Raw genomic sequence first — 26968 nt, 5'->3', positions numbered from 1 at the left:
GCCAGGCTCTACATTGGTGGACCATACTCCTTTGCTGTCCCTGCAGAACTCCCTCCTGGGCAGGGCAGGGCAGTGGAGGACTGAGCTGGGCTGGGCAGAGCTGGGATGGGCTGGACTGGGCTGGGCACGGCAGAGTGTAGAGAAGGGAGTTTGTTGCAGGAAGATAAGGCCAGTGGGTCATTTACAAGAGTGGTGATTATGTTCCTAGCCAATCAGCACATTCCATCTCTGTGGCCACAGGGACTGATTCCAGATGGACATGTGACCAAAACTAGGCCAATGACATATAACCTTGGGGCTTTCAGCTGGACTAAAGCTGGGGATATCTTGGCACTGCACAGAGAATCCTGCCAGTAGAGCTGAGAGGTAGAGAGAGACTCCATCCTGAAAGTGTCATTTGAGTCCCTGGATCCAGCTATGCCTGAAAGACAGCCCCTCAACATTTCCATTCATGAGTTAATAAATACCCTTGTTTGTATTAGTTAGTTTGGCTTGGATTCTCTATCCTTTGCAACTTTAAGAGGCCTGCCAGGAACTCACACAGCTTGGTTCTCATTGCCACTTCCCTGGGGTTAGGATCAGTGCAGTAGTTCAGTAACTCTGTGGGGTTGGCCGCATTACTCTGTTAGGGAGACTAAGGGGCTTCTACACAATGTCCAAGCTAGTGGTGGCCAGTCCCACAGGGAGAGCTTGGAGTGGGGCCCGTTGTTCTCTTCTGGTCGAAGCTAAGACATGTCTTCTAGCCCTGAGGGACCCCTCTCCTGAGGCCACACAGTCCTGGGAAACGTGGTCAAACGACTACATTTTTGGGTCCAAGTTTCCTCCTCTGTGGAAGAGGGATTAATAATACAGACACCCTCTGTCTCCATCATTCTTCCACATCTTAGTCCCTTCTTCCCGCCCACCTGATATACTTCACTTCCATCACCCCATGGCTTGACCCCCACCCCCCACCCCAACAAGCCCCCTGTAGTTGGTGCTGTCTGGGGCCTACCACGCCCCCCTCCGGCCTCACCAGCAGGCATGTAATATCTCTTTAGGGATGGAGTCTGCTCTACCCAAACTGCCAGGGAATTCAGATCCCTTGGGGGCAGCCCTCAACCAGTGACTGATGGAGGGAGTTGGAGGATCAATACCCCAGCTCTCTCACCCCTCGGGTGAGATGACTCTGATCCCCCAGGGTTCCCCAGCGGGACTGAGCCCCAGCTGCCTATAGTGAGAATTTGCTTAACTACAAGTGACCAAACTATCCCAATGTGACCAGGACTGAGGGTTCCCCAGATGCAGGATTTTGAGAGCTAAATTTGGCAAGTTCCAGGCAAGTTGATTACCCCAGTGATAACTCATCGATTCATGACTGCTCCCTTCCTTCTCTCTGCCACATCCCTGCTCCCCTACAGCTGCTGTCTCCCAGACAAATGCACTCAGTCCTCAACTCAATCTGTTTCTGAGAGACCCCAATCTCCTTCACGCCCTTTGAGCAGCCCATCAGCCACTCTGACCCAAGCTGAGCACTTGTGGGGCAGACGCTGTGCTTGGAACTTTTTGCCCACTACCTGCCTTTGCCTTGTGACTGCCTTTTGAGGAGGGGTCTTCTGTCAGCTCCATTTTATGCGTGGGAAAGCTGAGGTTTGGCAGGAAAATGACTTGTCTGAAGTCTTGTGGGTAAGTGGCGTGTCTCGGGGGATCAGACCTGGGGCAGAGACGGGCTTCCTCACCCCTCAGCACACACTTCCGCTCTGCTGTTGAGGGCCTGGCATGTGCTGGGCACTGTCTCACCCCTTTCTTATGCATGATTTCATTTAATGCTTACACAACTCCCGGGAGGCGAGGCAACCATTCCCTCACTTTGCAGAGCGGGAAACCAAGGCCTGGAGAGGTGGCAGAGCCCAGGTTGAAGCCCAGGCAGGCTGCCACTGAGCGCGCATCCTTAACCACCAGGCTGGCGCCTCAATACGTGTAATTTCCTTTTGGGCGGCGGCTGTGGCTATTTGGGGATGGGGGAGCCTGGCTGCCAGTGAGGCCAGCTGGCAGGGGGGAGGAGGGGCCCAGATGGCAGACCTGGCTGGGAGCCCCCAGACCGGTGTCTGCATTGGCAGGCTGAGCCCAGGCTTGCCCTGACCCATCGTTGCCAGCCCCGGTTCCTTGGGGACCCTCCTGTGCCCTGAAGCGTCCTCCACTCCTCTGCCCCCACCCCTACTCCTGCGGTTGGCCCAAATACCAGACAGGGCAAATCTCAGCTTTCCCCCAAACATTCCTCACTCCTGTGGCCCGGCCCAGGCTGGCCGAGGTTACGCAAGCAGAGCTGGGGGGGGGGGGCGCGGGGGCGCGGAGGGTTGGGGGGAGGCGGGTGGGACCGAGGGGACATGCTGGCCTGTCCTCATCACCCCATCCGGCGCCTGTCCGCCCTCCGCAGGGCGCGGAAAGGGTGGGCCAGCTCCCCTGAGCCCCTGGGAGAACAGGCTCGGGGCGGGGGGGAGGGTGGCCAGTGCCAAGAGATGGGGGGTGGTGGCGGCCACAGCAGAACCTCCAGGAGGTGACCGCCTGCTTTCCATTAGGGAGCCCTGGTCAGCAGTTCCGGCGAGACGGCAGACCTGGGGCTGGCTATGGTAAGTTGGGGCAGGGGAGGGTCTGAGGGTGGGGCCTGCCTGCCCAACCCCCTCCATGCGGGGATGCTCCTGTCACCATGGTGACCCGGTGCCCAGCCTGGGGACACCCTGAGCCGTCCCTCAACTCCCAGTGGCTGAGCCTACTGCTGCTTCTCCTGCTGCTGCCCGGCCCCCCACCCGCCCTCGGCATGGAGGACGCCTCGTTCCCCCACCTGGGGGAGAGCTCGCAGCCCCCGCCCCGGGCCTGCCCCCCACGCTGCTCCTGCCCCCGGGCTGACACAGTGGACTGTGCCGGCCTGGACCTTCGGGTGTTCCCGGACAACATCACCAGGGCAGTTCAACACCTCTCCCTGCAGGTGGGGCCTGGGGTGGGGTGGGGGCAGGGTAGCTCCCAGGGGAAGCGGGGAGCCTGGGCAGTGGTTGGGTTGAGGGTGATGGGGTGTGGGGTCCATGTGCAGGGCTGAGGCATTGGGCGTGAGGGTCTTGGCACTGATGCGAGTTGGCCTTGATGAGGGTGCAGGGCTCCGTGTGTCCGGTGAGAGGAGGTGGGGGCGTAGATATTGGAAGTGGGAGGGGCTGAGGGTTTAGGGGTGTCGGGGAGGTCAACGTCTGGTGATTACAGGGTTGCTTGGGGTCAGCGTGGCGGGGCATTTGAGATCAACTGTAGGGGTGCATGGGGCGCTGGGGGCCACTCTCTTTTTGGTTACAGGGTTGTTCCGAGGTAATAAGGCATTTGGGATCAAGTAGAGGGTGATGGGTGTCAGGGCTCACTGCTCAGGCTGATGGGAAGCTTAGAAGCAGGGCCCAGGGTCACGGGGGTCAGGGTGTGAGCGCCCCTTTCCCTGCCCCACAGAACAACCAGCTCCAGGAGCTCCCCTACAACGAGCTGTCGCGCCTTAGCGGCTTGCGGACCCTCAATCTCCACAACAACCGCATCTCCTCCGAGGGTGAGGGGGACAACGGGAGGCGGCCCCTCCCCACCACGGTCCCCGCTGCCCTCTCCCTCCCTCCCCAGCTCGGTCTGTGGGCAGGTCTGCGGCAGTTCCCAGCACTGCCCTTTGCTGAGCAGGATGGAAACTCAGGGGATGGGGGGCAGGGGCTGTGGCTTTTGAGGACGTGGGGGGCGGGGCCTGGAGGAGCCTCTGCCAGTCCCTGGCTGGATGGGAGCACAGACTCCGCCCTGCCCCCACCCCGCACCAGGGGTCCCCTCACCGCCCACCTCATTCATAGGCCTGCCTGACGAGGCCTTCGAGTCCCTCACGCAGCTGCAGCACATCTACGTGGCCCACAACAAGGTGAGCCCCCCTCACACACACACACACACACACACACACACACACACACACACACACACACACACAGGGGTGCAGCCGGGCTGGGGTCATGTAGCACAAAGTGTAGATGGGACAGCGAGGGGTGGGGTGCAGGACGGGGGCCACCAGGACCAGTGCAGCTCTGCTCCCGCAGCTCTCTGAGGCCCCCCAGTTTCTACCCCGCTCCCTCCGTGTCGCGGATCTGGCTGCTAACGAAGTGACGGAGATCTTCCCGCTCACCTTTGGGGAGAAGCCAGCGCTCAGGTAGCCCCTGGCCCGGCCCAGGCCCCAAGGGTCTCAGATATGCCTGGGGTCACTCCCCACCCTGGGGGGGGTCTGGTGGGGAGACAGGGCCCTGGATGCTCTGTTTGGAGAACTCAAGACTGAAGCAGAGAGCACGCACGCTCACACACACACACACACACACACACACACACACACACACACACACATGCACACACTCTCACACTGAAGGTGGCCCTGAGCTGGGGTGCGGGGCGGTGGGGAGGCCAGGGCGGGGCTGGTGGCCGGAGCCTGGCTCCCCTCAGGTCCGTGTACCTCCACAACAACCAGCTGAGCAACGCAGGCCTGCCCCCCGACGCCTTCCACGGCTCCCAGGCAGTCGTCACCCTCAGTCTCTCCAGCAACCGGCTCAGCTATGTGCCGCCCAGCCTGCCGTCCTCGCTGGAGCGGCTCCACCTGCAGGTGCCCCTCCTTCACCTCACCATCCCCGTGTCCCCACCTCCCTGGGCTCCCTGCACCTCTCTCCTGGGGGACCCCTCCACCTCCTTGTTATCCCAGTAGTCAGAAATGTCTTTGAGTCCCTTCCACTGGCACTGGTCGCTCACAAGCTCTCCGTGGGCAGCCTTGCTCAAGCGAGCTCCTCCTCCCTTACTCAAGAGCCCTCTGTGGCTCCCCACTGCCCTCTGTCCTGGACCTCAGTCTCACTCTCTCCTCCCTTCCCAGAACAACCTCATCTCCAAGGTGCCCCGAGGAGCCCTGAGTCGCCAGACCCACCTCCGTGAGCTCTACCTTCAGTACAACCAGCTGACGGACAGAGGCCTGGATGCCACCACGTTCAGGTGGGGCCTGGGGACAGGGGGTTCGGGGGTGCAGCCTCGTGCCGGCAGTAGGGGCTGAGGATTCAGCCTCTGGGGGCCCCGGGCCTCCATCCCCCACCCCTGTATGACTGCTAACTCGAGGCCTCACTTGGTGAGCGCCTACGATGGGCCAGGCTCAGCCAGGCACCTGGCGGCATCCTCGTCTCCAGCCACCCTGTGCCTCGGTCCTACTACCCAACGGCACAGCTGCCACGTGAACATCTCAGACCCAGAACTCTGTCCTGGTCACCCCTACATCTAACCCTCAGGCTGGAATCTGCCCTGATCACCCCCAGGTTTACCTCCTACCCAGCTCTCTCGACTCATCACCCCCAAGTTGGAATCTCCAGCTTACGTCTCTCAGGACCAGTCCTCAACAACCCCCCCCCAACAAGATCTACCCGGCCCCCGACTCTGGGTGCCCAGCCCGACGCCGACCCTCTCTCTCCTGCCAGCAAGCTGCACTGCCTCGAGTACCTGGACCTGTCCCACAACCAGCTGGCCGCGGTGCCCGCCGGCCTGCCGCGCACCCTGGCCGTGCTGCACCTGGGCCGCAACCGCATCCGCAGGGTGGAGGCTGCCCGGCTGCGCGGCCTGCGGGGGCTGCGCTACCTGCTGCTGCAGCACAACCAGCTGGGGGCGGCAGGGCTGCCGGCCGGGGCACTGCGGCCACTGCGGGGCCTGCACACGCTGCACCTCTACGGCAACGGGCTGGACCGCGTGCCCCAGGCGCTGCCCCGCCGCCTGCGGGCCCTGGTGCTGCCCCACAACCGCGTGACCACGCTGGGTGCCCACGATCTGGCCGCCACGCCCAGGCTGGCTGAGCTCAACCTGGCCTATAACCGCCTGGCCAGCGCCCGCGTGCACCGCCGGGCCTTCCACCGGCTGCGGGCCCTGTGCAGCCTCGATCTGGCCGGCAACCAGCTGACCCTGCTGCCCTCTGGCCTGCCCGCCAGCCTGCACACCCTGCGGCTGCAGCGAAACCAGCTGCGGGCCCTCGAGCCTGAGCCGCTGGCCGGCCTGGACCAGCTTCAGGAGCTCTGCCTGGCGCATAACCGGCTGCGTGTGGGTGACATCGGGCCTGGCACCTGGCATGAGCTGCAGGCCCTCCAGGTCAGGGGTGGGCTGCTTGGCCACAGTGAACGCCCGCAGGTGTCCCCACGGCCCCTCCACTCACCGGCCTGCCTGCCCAGCAACTCCCCTGCAAGGCCCTGAGATGCCAGAAAGAGAGCTCCCACTGCAGGCCAGCCCTGGGGTGGATAAGACAGATCCAGCCTCCAGGCCTTTGCCTGTGCTGTCCCTGCCACCTGGTCCTCCACGACCACCCCTCCACCTCCCCAGCCTCTAGCTCCTGCTGAGCGCTGTTGATGCCACAGAATTTAGGGCTTCTGTGGGTGCCAGGCGCTATTCTAGGTCCTGGAGATGCCACTGGGCACAGAAGGACACAGCTCCTGGCCCCTGGCACAAACATCCTAGTTAGGGAGAAAGCAGTCAGCAACGATCATAAGCAGACAATTGTTAGAAGGGCACGAGGAGGTAAAGGAAGTACCATCTTTGTGAGGGGTTAACTGAATCAACGGTTCCCACAGCAGGCAGGGACCCTGCCTGCTAGAACAGGGCCTGCCCCAGAGGGGACTCAGTTTACCTCTGTTGAGGGCAGGATTTGGCAGCCACGAAGTAGCTGAGGGAGGGGGCAGAAGGACCGGGCTGGGCGTGGAAGGGGGCCCGGGAGGAGAGCAGTTTGGGGTTTGGCTAAATGGGTGGCCCAGGGCCTGGGGCCGCCACGGCGCCATCTCTGCCCGCCTGCCCAGGTGCTGGACCTCAGTCACAACGAGCTGTCCTTCGTGCCCCCTGACCTGCCTGAGGCCCTCGAGGAGCTGCACCTGCAGGGCAACCGCATCAGCCACGTGGGCCCCGAAGCCTTCCTCAGCACGCCCCGCCTACGTGCCCTCTTCCTCAGGTGCCCTGAGGGTGGCAGGGCCAGATGGCTCCAGGTGGACAAGGGAGGGCTGTGGGGGACGTGAACAGGCCTGGGGGTGCACCTCCCCTCAAACCCGCCCTCACGCCCACCTCTCGGTCCAGGGCCAACAGGCTTCACATGACCAGCATAGCGCCCGAGGCCTTCCTGGGCCTCCCGCACCTTCGCGTGGTGGACACAACGGGTAACCCTGAGCCAGTCCTGGTCCAGCTGCCGCCCACAGCCCCACGTCGGCCACGGGCAGAGGGGCCCTGAGCCTGGAGGGGCCCAGTAGAGCAGCCCAGACACCTGGGGCTCTGCTGGGCTGTGGACTAAGGAGACAGCACCCAACCTGGGGCCTCGAGCTGGCTCTCCCAGGCCTGGAGAGCTGGGCCCGCCTAACCCAGGCTGGCCAGGATGCTGGGACAGGGGTGCCACCTGGACACACAGGGAGCCCAGGGAGAGACTGAAGCATGCAGCTCGCACACTGGGTGTGCAGGCAGCTCCGACCCTGCTGGACACTCCCCCACTGCCCGTGCAGATGGACACAGCAACAATAAAGCCTAGCCCGGGACCTCCCTCGCCGTCCAGTGGTTCAGACTCCGCGCTTCCACTGCAGGGGGCGCAGGTTCGATCCCTGGATGGGGAACTAAGATCCCACATGCCACACAGTACAGCCAACAACAACAACGAAAAGCCTAGCCCTTTCAAGTGTTCACCACCAACCGGGTGCCCTTCAGCTTGTGGGAGGGGCTCTCATCTTCCCTGCATCCAGCAGAGGAAGCTGAAGCTCTGGGATGCTAAGTGGGTCAGGCAATTTGGCCCAGGTCCTGTGGCCAGTGAGCGGCAGGGCTGGCTGTCAAGGCCCTGAGACACACACGGGTCACCAAGCACCACCACGTATGACCTGACCACACGTGTAAACCCAGATACGCCCAAGGCCACCAGCTGAAGAGACACTTGCAGATGCCCTCAGGTGGGCCACAGACGCTCATGACACGTGCACAGGCCTTCACACACGTCCTCGCAGCAAGGGTGCGCGTAGCACACATCCTTCACGGCACACCCCCTGCCAGCCTGCTCCTCTCGCAGGCACCTCTCCATCAGCCCCCAGGGGAGCTGTGAAGGAGACCCAGCCCAGGCACTGAGGGCAAGAGCAAGAAACAAAGGCAGGACAGAGTGAGCCAGGTATGGCCCTGGCTGTTTATTCCGTGTGTCAGCCCTGGGGGCCCAGCTGGGCCAGGGCAACCCTCTGGGGAGCCAGCTGGGCTCTGGCTGGCCTCAGTGGCTTCTTTGGGGTGTGGGTGGGCGTCAGGGTTAAGGCTGGGGAGGGGCTGGAACTAAAGTGCTTGCAGGGGCCCTTGAGGTTTGGTCCTAGCCGCCCTCCCACCTCGGAGGCAGGCAAGGGGCCGCACACCCCTGGGCTGTGCAAACGGACTCTCTGGGGCCCACCCGGCCAGGCCTAGGTGAGGGGCACACACAGGCTGGCGGACACCGCCCCCAACGTCCCCTGTCAGGGAGGCTCCAGTCGGGCCAGGTGGGCCCAGCCGGGGGAACGTGTCCGTCCAGAGCCGACTGTCCACTGATTGTCTGCTTGTCTGGTCTGAGGCTGTGGCCGTGTTAGCTCCTCCCAGCGCCGGGGCCTTGGGCCCGCTCCCGGCTCTCCAGGGGCCGCCCGCCCCTTCGGCCCCTCACCTGCGGAGCCGCTGCAGCTGAGGGGAGAGGCCGTCGGGGTCAGGGTTGGGGACATGGCCACAGCTGCCCACCCCGTCCCCAATACCCAAGCCTCTCACCTCACTCTCGACCAGGTTCCGTCTATACAGTGCCTCCTTGGCAGCCTCCTGGAGGGCCAACAGGTGGTCAGTGGGCAGCCCCTGGCAGCCCCGGCCCCCCGGCCCCCCGATGCCCGCCCGCCCGGCCCGCCTGCGGCTCACCCTGCTGCCATCATTGCCCAGGCGCCGGGCGGCCTCTGTGTAGAACTGCAGTTGCCGCTCCAAGTGGGCCATGTACTCTGAGGGAGGGAGGGGGTCATGATGGGGCCCCCTGCCTTGCCCCTCCCCCACATACTCATCCCTGAGATCCTACCCCGCCGGATGCCGGGGCCCCCCTGCTCCAGCTGTGCCCTCTGCCACTGGCTGCGCTGTATGATGTCCTGGTACTGCTGGGCCACCTCGGGGGGCACCGGCCGCCGTGCCTGCCTGAAGGCCAGGATCTGGGGGGGTGCAGGGGGAGTTGTGAGGGCCCTGCCCGGGCCTGCAGACCCCCAATCCTGCCCCACCGAGCCTTGCAGGATGGGTACCCACCTTCCGCTCCAGACGCTCTTGGTCGAAGGCCAGTACGCTGAGACTATGCAGGGGCCGGGCTGATCTACGGGGTTGGGGAGGGGGGAGGGGCTGCAGGGATCTACCATCCACGACCCCATTAATTCAACAGACACACTGGGCACTGGGGAACAGTGGGAGACAAGCCAGGCCCACCCCTGTGTTGCTGAGTCCACAACCTAATACGGACAATGGCTGTACACCCAGGCAACTGTGGTGCCAGGTGTCAGGGAGGGCTTCCTGGAGGAGGTGAGAGCCAGGTTGGGACTCAAAGGAGTCAGAGTTGGGCAGAGGAGCAAGGAGATAGTGTGGGGATAGGGGTGCTCAGGACACTGTAACACAGAGAAGCCCAGAGGTCAGTGAAAACTAAGTGTATCCATGAACCAACAGGAGGAAGTGGGGAGAGAGAAGGCTGGACATATTGACGGAGGTCACAAAAGGTCTTAAGGATCAAGCTGAGGAGTTTAAACTAGATGCTCTAGGAAAAGGGAAGCCAGGAAAGGTCTTGAAGCAGGGGAGAGACATGCTCCAATTTGTGCCTGATGGGAAGTTGTCCAGGACAGGATGAGGTAAGAAGAAGGGGGTTCTCTCCAGCACAGCCGGGCCCAGCCACCTACCTGTTCCCTGGCTCCCTCACAGGAGCAGGCACGGGAGGGGCTTTCCCTTTGGGCCCAGCAACCTGCTTCAGAGGACAGAACCAGTCCTGTGAGCCTTGGCCCCCTTGAACCAAGCCTCCCTCCTTCCCGGGGGCTGCCGATGGGCAGGGGTCTCACTGTGGGCGCGGCTGCTGGCACGGGGTCGATGACCAGCCACCTCTCAGTTGTTGTCTCCAACTGCTGGGCCGCCAGTGGCTCCCGAATCCGGACCATCGCCTCCAGCCGCCCCCCTGTGGGCCTGCGACCATCCAGGACCTGGGTGGGGGTGAGGGGAGCCTGTTAGGAAGCAGGCAGCGGCTGGAGGCTCAGGGCTGGGCTCAGGGAGACCAAAGCAACTTCCAAAGTACGAGTCCATGGGAACGGCTGACACGCCAGCGGCTCCTACTGGAGCAGGGTGCTGAGGGTATTTAAGGCTGGGGAGCAGGGAGGTCTGGGGCTCCCGGGGAGGGGCTGGGTCAGCAGAGGGGACCCTTGGGGGCTCAGGGCAGGCAGCACCTGGGTGATGTTCATGAGCGGCACGGCCATACCGGAGCGTTCAGACGAATGTCCACCTCTCACCTCAAGGATCTCCCGGACCTCGCATGCTGTCTCCAAGGCGTCCAGCTTCAGCTGGGCTGTGCCCAGGACCCGGTCGGTCTTGAACAGCCCCCTGTGTGTGTGAGAGGGGACACGATGGTTGGCCCAGGGAAGCTCCCCCTCCTCTAGAGCCCATGCAGCACCTGCGGCCCCAGCTCACCCCTTGTGGACCACTTCGAACTTGATGCCTTTGGTCTGGATGGCCCTTCGGAAGCCACGGTGGCCGCGGTTGATGCAGAGTTTGAACTGCTCCTTGAACTCTGCCCAGGGAAGGAGGGAGGGAGGAGGGAGGGGTCAGGCTACGGTCTCGTGGGCTTTCTGAGGAGGGCTGCCTCCCGCCAAGGCTCACCAGGGGAGTCTGTGTTCTTGATCACACTGGTCTTGTCTTTCTGAGCTTCTTCCTGTGACCAGACAGGAGGCGAAAAAGCTCAGGGGCTGAGGCCTGCCCTTGAACCCCTGCCAGACCCACTCCCGGGCCTGATGGGGCTTGAGCCCGTCCCTCCTCAGCTCCCCACATACCACATTGGGATAAGGGAAGTCGAACCGAACAAAGACATCCAGGTCACCGGGGGACAGCCCTGTGGGCAAATGAGGGTCAGAGCTGGGCAGAGGGGTGGACCCCACGGCCCCACCCCTGCCTGACGCCCCCTCACCTGGGGGTGTGGGCAAGTTGATGCCCTTCACGATGAACAGGAGCATGTCGTTGCTGCTGAGGTCAGGGAAGATCCTTCCAGGAGGGCGGGCAAGAGACAGAGGCACCTCAGTGCCACAGCCTGCCCGCCTTCTCTGCCCTCCCCCCACTCTCTTAGGGGTGTCTCAGCTCCTAGGCTTGAGTTTTGGGACCAGACAGACTAGAATTCTCTAGCCAGGTCCACCACTGGCTACCTTCTGAGTCCTTTCTCCACTCTGCACATATTTATTTGGCCAGTGGCCCTAGCTGCTGTGGGACCTCCTCTTTCTTTGACAGTATTTCTTGAGCATCTACTACATGCCAGCCAGTGTCTTCACTGCTGGGGATACAGAAGTAAACGAGGCAGACCCCACGCCTTTGCTCATGGAGCCGGGGCTAGCCGAGTGGACAGATGACCCATGAATATATAAATAAGCAAACAAAACAACAACAACTCTGCAGAGAATTAAAACAGGGGAGAGAGTGGAGCGTGCTCAGGAGGGGCTGCTTTAGACAGAGTGACCAGGGAGGGCCTCTCACGGCAGGTAACATCACAGGTGACTCTGAACGTCAAGAAGAGGCCGCTACGTGGTAACCTGCCTAAGAGAGTCTGCGCAGAGGAAACAGCTAGTGCAAAGGTCCTGAGTGGGAACGCGGCTGGTGTGTCTGATTGACCAAAAAGAGGTCTATGTGGCAGGAGGTGAGTGAAGTGGGGACGGTGGGAGGAGATGAAGTGATAGACAGCCAGGCTATGCAGATGTAGGGGAGCCGGGGTAAGGGGTGTGGGTTATCCTAGATGGTGATCTTAGGTTATCCCAGGGGCTGCACCTAATCTCGTCGATAAGTGGGAAAAAACAATCCCAGCTCCCTGGGAGTCTCCTGTAAGAAGACCTAACAGGAGCAGGACCAAGATCACCACCCCACGGGCTTGCCCAGGCCTTTGGGCCCAGGCACATGTCTGCAGTCACGAGATCATCCCCGTTTCCAAATGTGTCACTGTCAACACCCCACTGCCGTCCTTCACTCGCGCGTCACGTCTGCCTCAGGACCCCTGCACGCACTGTGCTCCCACCAGCTCCCCAAACTCTACTCCAGAGGCAAGTCCTCTGCTGGCTTCCGGGGAGCACACACCCCTCTCCAAAGGGCTGGGGGGGGTCTCAGGGGCCTTACTTGATGACGCTGAAGGTTCTCTGCTCAAAGCGAGCAGTGGGCGTGGGGAGACCCCGGGCAAAGGCCTGCTTCAGGGTCTCCATGCTCCGCTTGCAGTCGTCCGCCAGCTTCTCAAATCTGCCGGCAAGAGGGCCCTGCTCAGGTCCCGGGTCCCAGGGGCAGGCTGGGGGTGCAGATGTCTGGTGGGGATGGGGGTGGGGCTTCTTACTTGCTGGTTTCAGCGATGTTGCCCAGGTGGGTGAACTGGTTAGAGTGGTTCAGGCACATCTGGGGGAGCAGAAGAAAGTGAGGGGAGGGTTGGGGGGGCCGTGCCCTTGTAGCGACTTGGGCAGGGAATCCCCCTTCACCTCGTGCTGCTGCCTTATGAGCTTGGTGAGTTCACCGTAGCGCCGGACAGACTCCTGAGACAGACCTGGGCCGGGCCGCTGGACCAGGGCGAAGTCGTCCTTGTTGACAGGGGCGGGCGGCACCTGGGGAGGACGAGGCTCATGAGGTAGCGTCTGCGGGTCAGCACGGAGCAGGTCCAACCAGGGCTCTGCCGAAACGTCACCCCTCCTTAAAGAGGCCTTCCCTGACTATGGCTTCATCCCCTGTCCCTGTTCTTTCTTCTTTCCCAAGGAGAAAAGTAATGCTCAAAGAGAAGTGGATGGTCCTGCCCCAAATGGCAGAATCTGCTATCCATTTTCCCCCAAGTCTGATCCCCACCCCCTCTTCCCTAGTAATGGAGTCCTGCCTGGGCACACAGCAAGAGACTACATGTCCCAGTCTCCGCTGCAGCTAGGTGTGGCCATGTGACTCAGTTCTGGCCAATGGGAGGCAAGCAGAAGTGATGGCAACTCCATGTAACTTCTCATAGCCTGGATGCAGACAAGGCATCAAACCACTGTGACCATGTGGACAAGACCTAGGGTGTGGCAGAGCAACAAGATAAAAGAACCTGGGCCCTGAAGGGCTTTGTCTTTTAGAGACCAGAATGCCCTGAATGTTACATGCAAGAAACATAAATGTCTGTCTGGTTTCAGCCACTGTCCTGGGGAGGCCTATTTGTTTCAGCAGCTTAACCTGGACGCTGACTAATACACTCCAAGTCACATGGCTGCTAAGTGGCATGAGCCTGAAGGGTGAGTGCTTGGGAAGGTCCAGCAGGCCTAGAGGGTTCACCTTGGCGATGTCCACAGGCAGCCCGTTGCGTGAGGCCTCCAGCATGGGCTCCAGCCCCTTGGCCTGGCGCAGGTGCATCTTGGCGCCCTCCATGTCATTCTTCTGCTTGGCTCGCAGCGCCGCCTGTAGGAGCTGCTTCCTGCGGCCCTCCAGGAAGGCCAGCTGCTGCTGGGCTGTGGGCACAGGGGCGTCTGAGGGTGCTGCCCAACCCATGGCCAGGCAATAGGCAGCCCAGGTGGGGCAGGTGTACCTACCTCTGGTGGATGTGCCTTTGGGGGCTGCTTTGGCTGCTGGGGCAGATCCTGACTGGGGTGCCTTTGAAGGTGGGGCTTTGGGCTGGGCTGTGGGGGCTGCAGGGCTGTTGAGCTGCTGAGGGATAGAGAGGCAGTCAGAGCTTTCCCAGCACCTGTGATGAGTCCACTCCCCACAGGGTCAGGGCCCGACACTGACAACACTGACCGTCTTAGTTTCTGTTTCCTCAGCACTGAACACAACACGTGATCTTGTTCACACTGAATCTTTGCAACAGCCCTGGGAGGTAGGGACTATTACTGTGCTCAGTTTACAGAGGAGGAGCCCGAGGGTCGAGGGTCGGAGAGCAAAACGACTTGCCCACGGCCACACAGCCAGGAAGCGGCAGGGCCGGACGTGTGGCCGGTTCTTTCTGGCTCGAGGCCAGGGCTGCTTGGGCTTGGCTTTGCTGCCACTCCCTTGCCTCACCCCAAGGTTCCGGCCCCTCACACCTTCTTAGGCTCCTCATCCTCTTCGTCCTCGGGGCCTTCATCCTGGTTGGCCAGCTTCATGGCAGTCTCTAGGACTCCCACCAGGCTCTGCTGGGTGGGCTCGGTGGCCTCCAGGCCCTGGATCGGGGGAAAGCCTGGGCGGCCAGTTGGGACCCGATCAGGAGGGAGAGGCCCACACCATAATGGCGGAGACTCAGGTTCCTCCCCTGATAAGGAGCCTCAGGCCGTTGAATCTACTTTGCACGTAAGAAAGGAGATGCTGCTGGTTGGGTGGAGATGCCAGACCATCCCAGCCTCCCTCCTGCCCTTCCTCTTGCCTGACCCCGGCTGGGCCTTGACCAGACTCCAACAAGCAAGCACTGTGTGAGGTAGTGTGCTGGGCATAAGAGGTAGTCTTGGGCCTGGAGGGACTCCCACGGGACCAAGGTGCAGACACATAATTGCTCTCATGGGGGACACACAGGCAGCTCTGAGATCCCAGAGGACGCCTCCTACCCACTGGGGGGCTGACGGGAGGCGGAGCAGGTACCTGTAAAACTGAGAGCTGATGACTAGGAAGGAGTTGAGTCAAACAAAGAAGAAATGGAGGCAGCAGGCAGTGGTGGGCTGGTGCACAGGCTCTCCAAATAAAACCTCCTGAGTTTTAGTGTTTGCCAATTTCCGTGGTATAAACTCTCCCACTGTGACTGATTTTAAGCTACCAATTGTCTAACAAGCTTGCAGAATTTCTGAATGTGCAAGCCATCGGCTCCCTGAGACTGCAGAGTCGGAAGGAATAGCACCTGCAAAGGCTCAGAGGTTGGAGGGGTAGGGGCCGGGGGCGGGGCCTACCTGGGGGCACAGGCAGCTCGGCCACATCCACGGCTCGGCCAGCCTTGTGGGCTCGGATGGCATCTTGGTATTGCTGCAGGGAACGCAGGTGTTAGGGCTTCCTGGGCAAGGTTTCCAGGGGCTGCCGACTCGCCCACTTGGTCTCCACGCACCTTAACAATGCGCTCGTGCATGCGAGCCTTCCGCTGGTCCCCCGTGGTCTTCGCCTGAGCCGCGGCCACACGGTACCGCTCCATCCGCTGCTCCAGCGCCTCCAGGAGAGTCCTTGGGGGTGCAGGAACCTCTGGGCCAGACCAGGGGGTAGAGTTAAGAGTCTAGGGGCGGGGAGACTGTCTTGCTCTGGCTAGCCCACCCCACAGGGTCCCAGAAGCCTACCTGGCATGGAGGGCACGACGGCAGGAGTTGGAGGCTGTGGTGGCAGTGATGGTGGGTCTGGGGGCAGCTGGTCTGGGGGCAGAGAGGTCCAGTCCAGTGGGGGGCTTGCTTGTGGCCGCCCTTTCCCCCACCAGGCTGGCCTGGCCTGAGGGCGGGGTCCCTGGGCCTGACCAACAGGGGCGGCAGCATTAGAAAGAACTTCGTGGAGGCCTCCAGCAGTCCTGGAGGGTGGGCAGGGTGGGGTCCTCACCAGGTGGAGGGGGCAGGCGTGACAGGTCCACAGGCTCGCCCCGGCTCAGGGCCTCCAAGACAGCGTCAAAGCTCTGGGAAAAGGAAGATCAGGGGAAGAGGCTGCAGCTGGGGGCCAGGACCCTGAGGGGAGTCTCTATGCTCTGCCCGCAACAGAGGACTCCTCGCTCTGTGCCTTCCTTTGCAGCAACTTGCTCAAGCCTCTTCCAGACACTTATGCCCATTTCACAGAGAGGGTAGACTGAGCCTTCAAGAGGTGCAGCAAACTACAGCTACGGAGTGACCAGGATTCAAATCTGTCTGACTCCAGAGCCCCTGTTCTTTGCCATCACGCAATGTCAGGAGCATCCTGTCCTCTCCCTCCGACCCTGTCCGTCAGTCTGGGCATACCTTGGCCACGCGGAAGTGTCTTGCGGCAGTGGCGGTATCTCCCTGCTGCTTGGCGCGGAGGGCGGCCAGCTTGTACTCGCGCTGGCGGCTCTGCAACTGGGCCAGGGGGCCAGGGCTGCAGGGACCTGGGAGGGGGAACAGCACGCAAACCATTTCTACCTAATTCTCACAACAAAGACTGCTCTTAGGCCCACCTTATAGATTTGAGAATTAAGGCTCAGAGAGGGGATACTGCCTCCCCAAGGTCACACAGCCTGAAGATGGCATGGTGGGGACTCAACCGCACGATTGTCAGTCTCTGGAGCCATTGCTGTTTTGCCCCCAAGAGAATTCTGGAAAATTTTATGTACCCTTACACATTTTAAGTTGACATCGAAAACTTTTCATTTTAAGTTGAAAAAGTAGCAAGGGTTGTCATTCCCAGTGTCTCCAAATATTGACATTCGATAAAGAAAACCATCACACCACTCTTTTAAATCAAACGTATCCTAACTACTACGGTGATTTGAAACTCACCAATATTCCCTTTTTGTTTTTTCAAATTGTGGTAAAATACACACAACATAAAATTTACCATCTTAACCCTTTTTAAGTGTACAGTTCAGTGGCATTAAGTACGTTCACATTGTTGTGCAACATTCACCACCGTCCATCTCCAGAACTCTTTCATCTTCCCCAACTGAAACTCTGTCCCTATAAACACTAACTCCCTATCCCCTCTCCCCTCTCCCCTGGCACCCACCATTCTACTTTCTGTCTCTATGAATTTGACTCCTTTAGGGACCTCCTATAAGTGGAATCATACAGTATTTGTCCTTCTGTGACTGGCTTATTTCACTCAGCATAATGTCCTCAAGGTTCATCCATGTTGTAGCATGTGTCAGAATTTCCTTCCTTTTTTTTTTTTAAATGATATTGATTGATTGATTGATTGATTGATTGATGGCTGTGTTGGGTCTCCATTTCTGTGCGAGGGCTTTCCCCATTTGCGGCAACCTTTTTTTTTTTTTTAAGGGTGAATACTATTCCATTGCATGAATGGACCACACTTGTTTATCTATTTACAAGCATACCTCTGAGATATTTCGGGTTTGGTTCCGGACCACCACAATAAAGCAAATACCGCAATAAAGTGAGTCACTCAATTTTTTTTGGTGTCCCAGTGCATATAAAAGTAACTACACTATACCGTAGTCTATTAAGTGTACAATAGAATTATGTCTAAAAAACCAACGTACATACTTTAGTATAAAAATATTTTATTGTTAAAAAATGCTAACTACCTACGGAGCCTTTAGCAAACTGTAGCAGTAACATCAAAGATCACTGATCACAGAGCCCCATAACAAATATAATAATAATGAAAAAGTTTGAAATACTGTGAGAATTGCCAACATGTGACAGAGAGACACAAAGTGAGTAAATGCTGTTGGAAAAATGGCGCCAATAGACTAGCTAAAAGCGCGGTTGCCACCAACCTTCATTTTGTAAAAAACCGCAATATCTGTGAATCGCAATAAAGCAAAAACTAGAAAAAACAAGGTGTGCCTGTATCCGTCAACAGACACTGTGTTTCTTCTACCTTTTGGCTATTGTGGATAATACTGCTAAGAACACAAGTGTACAAATACCTCTCCATGTCCTTGCTTTCAATTCTTTTGACTATATACCAACATTTACTTTTTTTTTGCTTGGTAAAAATTTTTAATTTCTTATATAAAAAATAGCAAAGTTAAAACTGACTGGGGAAAAATATATAGAAAAAGGTAAAAATTATTTTTTGCTATTTTATTAGTCTCCTGTTGCTGCTGTAACAAATTACTGCAAGGTGAGTGGGTTGAAACAACACAAACCAACATTTACTATTTAAATATATGTCAGGGTTCACATTTAGCAATCAGGAATTTCAGATCTCCTTTTGACTATATACCAACATTTAATATTTAAATATATGCCAGGGTTCACATGTAGCACTCGGGAATTTCAGATCTTCCCTTATTTACATCCACATCTCCCGCAGAACTGTATCCTAACGTGACATATGTGGGTACTTGAAAGGCTTTTTTTGACAACCCCGTTGTACATTTAAATGTACATCTATGCACTGTATCAGCAAAGTTGGGCAACAGGATTAAATGGCTTATTAAACAGTATGTTAGTTACAGTTTCAAACAATATGCTCAGTTTTTAGGGGAAGTATCCCTAAATTGAAAGCAATAGGTACAATTGTCAGTATATAAAAAAAAATACAATAGATACACCACCCAGTGTCCAGAAATACTAGAAACACCTGAAAAACAGCATGCATTGTACTTTTTCAGACTGACAACTGGACCCACTGCTTTAGTTTTGGAGGACTTGTCTGAAGAGGTATCTAAAACACCTTAACTTTTTTTTAAATTGAGGTATAATTAATTTACTACGTTGTGTTAGTTTTAGGTGCACAGCAAACTGATTCAGTTATTTATATATATATATTTATTTATTTATTCTTTTTCAGATTCTTTTCCATTATAGGTTATTACAAGATACTGAGTACAGTTCCCTGTGCTATACAGTAGGTCTTTGTTGTTTACCTATTTTCTATTTTATATATAGTAGTGTGTATCTGTTAATCCCAAACTCCTAATTTATCTACCCCTCTCCCCAACACCTTGACATCTGATTGGCTTTGTTTACTGCCATCGCAAGCCTCTGTGTTAAAGAATTTTTCTTCCAGGATAGAATTACTGTTACAATTATTATCAGCACGAAATTGAGCAAAGCCTAAATATATTGAGCTTTTTTGACAAATAATTTTATATACTAAGAGTAAAATTTTATTGGCAAGGCAGCTCTTGCTGACACGGCGGTGGCTGGGTCCACCTCCTAAAATTTATCTCCTGTTTCCTTGTTTATTCTTTTCCTACTTTCCTTTTTTGTTTTTAATATGTAGAGAAACCTGCTTCACATCAACAAATAGACGGAAAGAGACAGTCTTATTATTGTGATGTCACGTGATTCTCAGAGCCCCTGCCCAGCTACATACCAAAAACTCCATTATGAAAAATTGTTGATGATTTCAGCTGAGAATCTCAGATGATGATTTCTGATAGTCGTCCTTGAACTTTGCCAAAAACAAAAGCTTAGAAACCAGCCTGGCTGCAGAAAGATTTAGAGACCAGGGGTTCACTTTCTGAACCCCAGGCCAGTGTTTCAAGTTATCTCTTTGGTTCTCACCAGGGCAGCGTTTGCCCCTGGGGCAGATCCCCATGTTCCTTTCCTAAAGGGGGAGAAGGGAGGATAGGGGGAAAGAAACTTCTTGGGAGGTGCGTCCTCCAGCAGGTGAGTTTTACAGGAAAGACAGACAAGCTGAGGGCTTGGGAATTATTCACTCAAAACCCTATGTGTGGGAATCAAAAAATCTACAAACAATAAATGCTGGAGAGGGTGTGGAGAAAAGGAACCCTCCTACACTGCTGGTGGGAATGTAAATTGGTACAGCCACTATGGAGAACAATATGGAGATTCCTTAAAAAACTAAAAATAGAGCTGCCATATGATCCAGCAATCCCACTCCTGGGCATACATCTGGAGAAAACCATAATTTGAAAGGATACATGCTACAGGGTGAAGTAAGTCAGGAAGAGAAAAACAAATACCGTATGCCAACACGGAACCTAAAAAAATGGTTCTGAAGAACCTAGGGGCAGGACAAGAATAAAGACACAGATGTAGAGAATGGAGTTGAGGACATGGGGAGGGGGAAGGGTAAGCTGGGACGAAGTGGGAGAGTGGCATGGACATATATACACTACCAAATGTAAAACAGATAGCTGGTGGGAAGCAGCCGCATAGCACAGGGAGATCAGCTCGGTGCTTTGTGACCACCTAGAGGGGTGGGATAGGGAGGGTGGGAGGGAGACGCAAGAGGGAGGGGATATGGGGATGTATGTATACATATAGCTGATTCACTTTATTATACAGCAGAAACTAACAAAACATTGTAAAGCAATTATACTCCAATAAAGATATTAAAAAGAAAAAAAGGATACATGCACCCCCAACGTTCATTGCAGCACTATTTACCACAGCCAGGACATGGAAGCAACCTAAATGTCCATCAACAGCGGAATGGATAAAGAAGATGTGGTACAGGGACTTCCCTGGTGGCGAAGTGCTTAAGAATCCGCCTGCCAATGCAAGAGACACGGGTTCGAGCCCTGGTCTGGGAGGATCCCACATGCCGTGGAGCAACTAGGCCTGTGCACTACAACTACTGAGCCTGCGCTCTAGAGCCCACGAGCCACAACTACTGAGCCCATGTGCCACAACTACTGAAGCCCACGTGCCTAGAGCCCACGCTCCACAACATGAGAAGCTATGGCAATGAGAAACACATGCACTGCAACAAAGAGTAGCCCCTGCTCGCCACAACTAGAGAAAGCCTGCTCGCAGCAACAAAGACCCAACGTAGCCAAAAATAAATAAATAAATAAATAAATTAATTAATTAATTAAAAAAAAGAAAAAAGAAGATGTGGTACATATATACAATGGAATATTACTTAGCCATAAAAAAGGACAAAATACTGCCATTTGCAGCGACACGGACGGACCTAGAGATTGTCATACTAAGTGAAGTAAGTCAGACAGAGAAGGACAAATATCATATGATATCAGTTATATGTGGAATCTAAAAAAAGAGTACAAATGAACCTATTTATGAAACAGAAATTGAGTCACAGATGTAGAAAACAAACTTATGGTTACCAGGGGGTAAGGCGGGGGAGGGGGGGAGGGATAAACTGGGAGATTGGGACTGACATATACACACTATTATATATAAAACAAATAACCAATAAGAACGTCCTGTAAAGCACAGAGAACTCTACTCAATACTCTGTAATGATCTATATGGGAAAATAATCTAAAAGAGAGTGGATATATTAACATGCATAACTGACTCACTTTGCTGTACAGCAGAAACTAACACAACATTGTAAATCAACTATACTCCAATACAAAAATTTAAAAAAAAACCTAAAAGGTCTTGAGATTTTGAACACTGTCAATGTGAAAAAAAATAAAGAGGTCATGATTAAAATTACAGTGACTAATAATGTTGTGTTTCTGTTAAAATCAAACAAAAAAACCCCCCAAAACCCTATGTGTGGGAATGTTACTCTGCCATAGAAAGGAATGGAGTTCTGACACACACACTGCAACATTATGCTAAGTGACGGAAGCCAGACACAGGAGGGCAAAGAGTAGACGGACGATTCCACTTAGGTGAAATGTCTACAGCGGCAAATCCATAGGGACAGAAAGTAGAATGGAGGTTACTAGGGGCTGGGATAGAGAGAGAATGGGGAGTTAGCATTTAATGGAGACAGAGTTTCCGTTTTGGGTGAGGAAAAAGTTTTGGAAACAGAGGTGATGACTGAGCAATATTGTGAATAAGCCAAATGCCTCTCAATTGCACGTTGAAACATGGTTAAATAGCAAATGTGTTGTTAAATATATTTTACTGCCACCACACACACAAAACCTCTCTGTGAGCTCATGTCCCCCCTGGAAGGTAGGCTCCAGGGAGGGAAGGGTGTTAAAAATATCTAACAATCAGTGCCGGGCCTGCAACCCCGCAGAGGTCCCTACCACTGAATAAACACCCGGCCCATCCCACGTCAGCCCAGCCCTGTCCTTGGCCTACCTGAGGGCAGCTGGGGCTTAGCGGAGACCAGCGTTGAGGCTGGGGCAGTTGAAGGAGGACCCTCCACGATGACCCGGGAATCTGGGGCCGGTGGGTTCGTAGGGACCGGCTGACTGGGTGCTGGGGTGTGGCTGGGCGTAGCCACTGGGCCCTTCCCCACAGCCACAGGCGGCGGGATGTCCCCTTCATCGATGGCTTTCCCCTTCTGGACGGAGGCCAGCAGGTTTTCAAGTGTCTGGGAGAATATGTGAATGTGGGTTTGGGAGGGGCCTGGAGCTGGGTGGTGGGGCCCCAGCACCCTCCCGTCTGCCCGCTCACCTTAAGCCCCCGGTCGTAGCGCCGCATCTTGGCACCATCTCCGGCTTGCCTGGCGCTTTCAATCGCTGTCTGGTAGAGGGCCAGCCTCTCCTGCAAGGTGGTCTCCAACCCTGGGCTGGGGGTTGTGGCCTTTGGCTGCGGGAGGGGCCGAGCACAGAGTCTGGGCGGTGACCCCACCCGGGCCCGCCCTGACATCTTGCTCGGTTGAGTACCTACTGTATACCAGGCATGTTGCTACCCTAACCCCGAAGGGGCAGAAATCATCCTCCCATTTCCCAGGGCAGAGAACTGGGGCTCAGTGGGGTCCCGCCACCTGCGCGAGGTCCCATGGCTGAGAGGGGAAGAGGAAGGCCTTGAACCCTGGGCTGCAGGGACCAGTGTCTTCGGACGTATACCTGGGCCACAGGAGGGTGGGACTCCAAAGCCTTCTGTTCCTCCCCAAGGACCTCATTCAGTTCCGCCTGCAGGGACACACAGCCGGGGGCCGGTCGTGAGGGCCTGCCAGACGGGGCAGCAACGGAAGGGAGGTGCCCTGCCCCATCCTGGGTGCTCACCAGCAGGTCATCATCAGCCTCCACATCCTCCTCGTCCGTCCCCTCCTCCTCCTCCTTGTCCGGGTCTCTCATGCACAAGCTGGCCATCTTCTCGATGGCCTCCATGGGCAGGGGACCTAGAGGCAGGGGGAGGCCCCAGCTGGACCGGGATCCTTCAAGAGTCCCCAGCCTCCCGTCCTGGTCACCCACGGCCCCGAAAAATAGGGTAGCAGGCGGTGGGGCAGCATGTCCCCCTCCTGGCCCTTCATGGCACCCCACTGCCCTCGGGCCAGCCAGGCATGATCCCCCTCCCCGCCAATCTCCCTGGTCTCATCTCTTCCTTATCCCGCATGAGTTGGAACCCCAGATCTGCAACTTTCTCACTGTGGGACCTTGGGCAAGTCACTTCACCTCTCTGGGCCTTAGTCTTCACATCTGTTGGATGGGGACAACAATAGTCTCTCCCTCATAGGTAGCTTGTGGGGACTAAAGGTAAATGAAGCTCTTAGAACAGCATACTGTCAGCATTTTGTTGTTCATGTTATTCTCGTTATCTGCAGTATCCATGTGCTATAAAGTTGCCGCAAACATGGAATGAGCGAATACTGAACCATTGTCCCTGGAGGAAATACAGCATTAGGTTCCCGTGAGCCTCTGGGCACATTTTTGTCAACCAGCCAATACATAACCTTGTCTTATGTGTGTTTCTATTTAAAGACACCTTATTTAATATATACTGTTGATTCATTAACACTGAACTCGAGGCCAACAGCACTACGCTTGGGGGCTATGTGGATTCACAAAATCACCAACAAAAAGCACAAAAATGAGAAAAATGTGGCATTAAACAGACCAAGGAAAGGACACTTATTTATGCGCTGAGACAAGAAGGCGGAGTGTCGCCTCAGCTGGGAACGTGCACATCGGGTGACTCAAGCTTTTTGCAGCTCTGTGCACGTCTGTGAATGACTGCAAAAGTACTACAAGCACTGATTTGGGGGTTACAAATAAATTTAAGCCAGTAGGTGAAATCACAAATTCAGAATCCATGAATAACGAGTATCAACTGCGTTAGCTAGAAAGTGTAAAGGCTCCATCTGCCCCGAGCTCCAGCCCCACCTGACCATTGCAGAGTCCCCTGGCCCCTGCCATCTCCTCCAGGGCCTCTGCATGTGCTGTGACCCACCCCCCCAGAAGCAGTCCCCCACTCTTCACCTGGCCCTCCCCACTGCAGGTGCCTCCTCCGGGAATCCAGTCCAGCTCACAGGTCTCCCCCATTGCTCTGTGCCTTCCCCATCCCAGCCCCGATCACAGAACAGTGGGTTGGAGGACGTGCCACGTCCTATGTGAAATGCCTGATGAACACTAGAAGATTAACTCCTGTGATGTAAGTGTGGTCATTATTCCCATTTTACAAACAGGGAAACGGAGGCCCACACAGGTGCTGGAATTCATCAAGTCACACAGCCAGTAAGTTGCAAAGGTGGGATTCGAATCCTCATTCTGGGTCCAGAGTTGATTGCTTAACTCTTACCCAGACTGTGGATGTCAGAAGGGCAGGCACCTTCTCTGTCTCCATTTCACCATCGCCCCAGCGCCCAGCTCCAAGCCCCGCCCACAGCGGGAGCTCAGAAAATGTTCAGAGGTGTGTTGAGAGTCTCACCTTTGCCTTTAAGCTTCTCCAGGGCTTGGGGCCGGCCCCCCACCAAAGCCAAGAACTCAGCCTCCAGTTCCTGATCGTTAACTCCGTCCTCAGGGATCATCAGGCCATCTGGGGAGAGGTCAACTAGCAGGCCCAGCTGTGGGAACAATGGGGGTTCAGTCAGACCTTGGGATGCACCCCAGCTAGCTAGAGGCAGCCATGATGGACCTGGAGTCCCCTTGGAAGGAAGGGAACCCAGAGCTGGGAAAAGCCATTTCCCTGGGGAGTACCAGGAGGCCGGAACAGGCCCAGAACACAACACATGTCCCAAGGTGGGCAGGCCCTCTGGCACAGATCAACATGGGGCAAAGGGCAGCTGAAGAGACTCAACTGCCAGCTCTGAGCCCACACCCATGATGTGCTGCTAGCCAACGTCAGTGGGGAAAGAAGGCCCCACACCTTGCCCCACAGCAAAGCCACTCTGCACACCTTGGTTTTTCCTTTCCAGCATCTTTGGCAGAGCGAGCCATGAAGGAAGGCTGGAGGCGTCAAGAGCAAATAGAAGCCCAGACAACGTAGAAGTTGGAATTGGGGGCTTTGCTGTGTAACATACCTGTCTTCCTATCCTATCCTGGTTAATGACCAACCATAATGTGATAATATCAGGTTGAAGTACACAAAATTACCCCCCTTTCTTTGGATCAAAAATGGCCAAATATTGGCAATCATATATGTCTCCATCTAATAGTAATAATGATGATGACGACACTTATTGAGTGCTATGTTCTAGCACTTTCCATAAACTATCTCAATGAATTTTCGCAACTATCCTGTGACATAAGGACTCTTAGGGACTCCATTTTACAGACGAGGAAACTGAGGTTTAGAGTGGTGAAGGCAAGTGTCCAACGTGTAGAAGCCAGGAGGGAACTTCAGGTCACTCAGACTGTTATACCTGGGCACTAAGTTATGACCTGAGCTCCTTCCATCAAAGCTGAGAAAAATCAAACTCTCCCAGTGCCTGGGGCAAAGGCAATGAGGGAGGGAGAAGGGGCCCAACTACAGTTCTGTGGGCTCATGGCAGCAGCTCTGGATTTGTGCTTAGCTCTGGCCAAGCATTTAATCCCTATGACCTCGGGCAGGTGCCTTCACCTCTCTGGGTCTCAGTGTCCTCATGTGTACAATGGGGATAAAAGAGTCTTACCTGGCCAGGCTGATGCGAGGGTTCCACGAGTGTTCAGGCCAGGAGACCCATAACTGTCTTTCTTACCCCAGGTCCGAGGCCTTCCCCTCCCGGACTGGAGCTGCTGCAGCAACAGGTGGCCCTGAGCCCTGGGAGGGGCGCCAGGAGCTGGGGAGCCGGGGCCAATAGGCCGCACTTTGGGGGTCGAACCTAACCAGGGGGGCGGGGACCGCGGCTCACCTGGGGTGGAGATCTGGCTCCCCTGGGGGTGGGGTGGGGCCCTCCCTTGAATGTGTGACAAGGGTGGGAAGGGTCCCCTGGGCCGGGCCGTGGGGTACAGACTCACCTGGCGGGCGGTGGCGGCTCCTCGGCCCGGGGGTCCAGGGGGTCCCTTCCTCTTGTGCATCTTCCAGGCTGGATACTCGGACCACCGGACCCCTGGCCTGGCCTCCCCCGGGGCCTATGGCCGCGCACGCGCCCTTCCTGAGTCCCACGCCCCTCGTTGGCGCCCCGCGACCGCCGACCTCGCGCCCTCGGCCGCCCGGGTGGCCGACCCACTTCCGCCTCGGCCCTTGGGCTCCGCGGAACCCGAGCGCAGCCACCGGACTTGCAGGGCCCGCCGCACTGAAACTACAATTCCCGGCAGGCAGTGCGCGAGCGTGCAGTCGCGCTGCGGAGCGATGGGCGGTGCCGCTGGCTGCGCGGGAAAGAGGCGGAGCGTGCGCAAGTGCGAGGGGCGGTGTTGGCATCGCGCGTGCGCGCGACGGGGCCTCGAAGTGTGCGGGAAAGAGGCGGAGCGCTTGCAGGTGTGAGGGGTGGTGGTGGCCGCCGCCGGGTTGGACACCTGCGAGCTCCGGCCTCTCTTGGCGGTCCTGGTCTGGGCAGTCCTCACTTTTCCGTGACCGGGGTAGGGTTAGGGTGGGCCTGGTCACCAGAAGCCGGGTCCACAGTGGTCAGGCCTCGGACCCCCAGCTGCCCGGCCTCCGTGAGGGCCAACTTTGCCTTTTCTTATCTCAGAAAAATCTTACGCAGATAATTTAACCGAATTATCCCCCAACAGATCCAGGTAGATCTTCCCAGTTCCCGATAAGGACAGAGGGACCTCGACAACTTCTCTGGCCCAGGTCGGTTTTGGCCTGTCCGGCCCCCTAGGCTGGAAGGAATTGACCTGTGGCGGCGACTCCTGCCTCCCCAAGACCCCAGGCATACCCCGAAGGGCGCCCCACCCCTTGAAGGGTTCCCCGGTGGCCCCTCTAAAGCCCTCCGATGACCCTGAAGGGCCCCAGGTATCACCTCGAAAATCCTGCGTTGTCCCTAGAAGGGTCCTAGGTAGCCCAGCCTGGAGGGAGGGGGCTTCACACAGGCTTCCCCATCTTAGAGACTAGAGGGGGGCGGCCCAGGTGCTCTCAGACCCTGGACAGAAGATAGGCAGTTCCCTCTCTGCTCTCTGCAGTATGGAGGAGTTTAAATTCTTACTCGG

The 26968-nt window shown here is 56.6% G+C and overlaps 2 protein-coding genes across 8 annotated transcripts; one reads left to right on the top strand and one right to left on the bottom strand.

Moving 5' to 3' along the window:
• Positions 1-2346: 2346 nt before the first annotated feature.
• PODNL1 (podocan like 1) lies at positions 2347-7558 on the top strand. Of its 4 annotated transcripts, XM_068534822.1 has the most exons (11): positions 2347-2428; positions 2559-2609; positions 2741-2965; positions 3463-3556; positions 3840-3904; positions 4077-4186; positions 4471-4627; positions 4889-5004; positions 5319-6135; positions 6834-6982; positions 7105-7558. In XM_068534822.1, the coding sequence occupies exons 2-11, from the start codon at positions 2607-2609 to the stop codon at positions 7253-7255; spliced, it is 1887 nt and encodes a 628-aa protein (XP_068390923.1). In that variant the 5' UTR covers positions 2347-2428; positions 2559-2606; the 3' UTR covers positions 7256-7558. The 4 variants fall into 4 exon arrangements, with proteins under 4 accessions (XP_068390923.1, XP_068390925.1, XP_068390922.1 ...); XM_068534824.1 differs by lacking the exons at positions 2347-2428; positions 2559-2609 and having other exon boundaries at positions 2625-2965; positions 5478-6135; XM_068534821.1 differs by lacking the exons at positions 2347-2428; positions 2559-2609 and having other exon boundaries at positions 2625-2965.
• A 596-nt stretch (positions 7559-8154) lies between these two features.
• On the bottom strand, positions 8155-26115 carry CC2D1A (coiled-coil and C2 domain containing 1A). 4 transcript variants are annotated; one of them, XM_068536882.1, is made up of 29 exons: positions 25835-26115; positions 24327-24462; positions 22685-22800; positions 22526-22591; positions 22131-22265; positions 21813-22047; positions 16122-16246; positions 15733-15805; positions 15483-15554; positions 15260-15390; positions 15108-15180; positions 14277-14410; positions 13788-13902; positions 13534-13706; positions 12720-12842; positions 12581-12639; positions 12373-12489; positions 11186-11259; positions 11052-11110; positions 10882-10933; positions 10693-10792; positions 10515-10605; positions 10074-10211; positions 9918-9982; positions 9283-9346; positions 9065-9191; positions 8914-8990; positions 8773-8820; positions 8155-8691 (listed from the first exon to the last, which is right to left on the bottom strand). In XM_068536882.1, exons 1-29 carry the CDS (start codon positions 25892-25894, stop codon positions 8671-8673), a joined length of 2859 nt encoding a protein of 952 aa, XP_068392983.1. In that variant the 5' UTR covers positions 25895-26115; the 3' UTR covers positions 8155-8670. The 4 variants fall into 4 exon arrangements, with proteins under 4 accessions (XP_068392983.1, XP_068392985.1, XP_068392984.1 ...); XM_068536884.1 differs by having other exon boundaries at positions 9918-9979; XM_068536883.1 differs by having other exon boundaries at positions 13788-13899.
• Between the last annotated feature and the right edge of the window lie 853 nt (positions 26116-26968).

This window comes from Eschrichtius robustus, chromosome 2, assembly GCF_028021215.1.
Source record: "Eschrichtius robustus isolate mEscRob2 chromosome 2, mEscRob2.pri, whole genome shotgun sequence".
In the NCBI taxonomy this organism is placed as follows: domain Eukaryota; kingdom Metazoa; phylum Chordata; class Mammalia; order Artiodactyla; family Eschrichtiidae; genus Eschrichtius; species Eschrichtius robustus.
Note: the sequence above shows the minus strand (reverse complement) of the source record. Positions and strands in the feature narration are given on the sequence as shown.

What these genes read in the sequence shown, in the direction of transcription:
- PODNL1 (XM_068534821.1), top strand. Translation starts at nt 2,687, where the DNA reads ATGGTGACCCGGTGCCCAGCCTGGGGACACCCTGAGCCGTCCCTCAAC. An exon ending in TGGAGCGGCTCCACCTGCAG is followed by an intron (nt 4,628 to 4,888) that starts GTGCCCCTCCTT and finishes CTCCCTTCCCAG; the next exon opens with AACAACCTCATCTCCAAGGT. An exon ending in ATGAGCTGCAGGCCCTCCAG is followed by an intron (nt 6,136 to 6,833) that starts GTCAGGGGTGGG and finishes CCGCCTGCCCAG; the next exon opens with GTGCTGGACCTCAGTCACAA.
- CC2D1A (XM_068536882.1), bottom strand. Translation starts at nt 25,894, where the DNA reads ATGCACAAGAGGAAGGGACCCCCTGGACCCCCGGGCCGAGGAGCCGCC. An exon ending in CAACTTGCCCACACCCCCAG is followed by an intron (nt 11,111 to 11,185) that starts GTGAGGGGGCGT and finishes ATTTGCCCACAG; the next exon opens with GGCTGTCCCCCGGTGACCTG. An exon ending in GTGAGGGAGCCAGGGAACAG is followed by an intron (nt 9,347 to 9,917) that starts GTAGGTGGCTGG and finishes CCAACCCCGTAG; the next exon opens with ATCAGCCCGGCCCCTGCATA.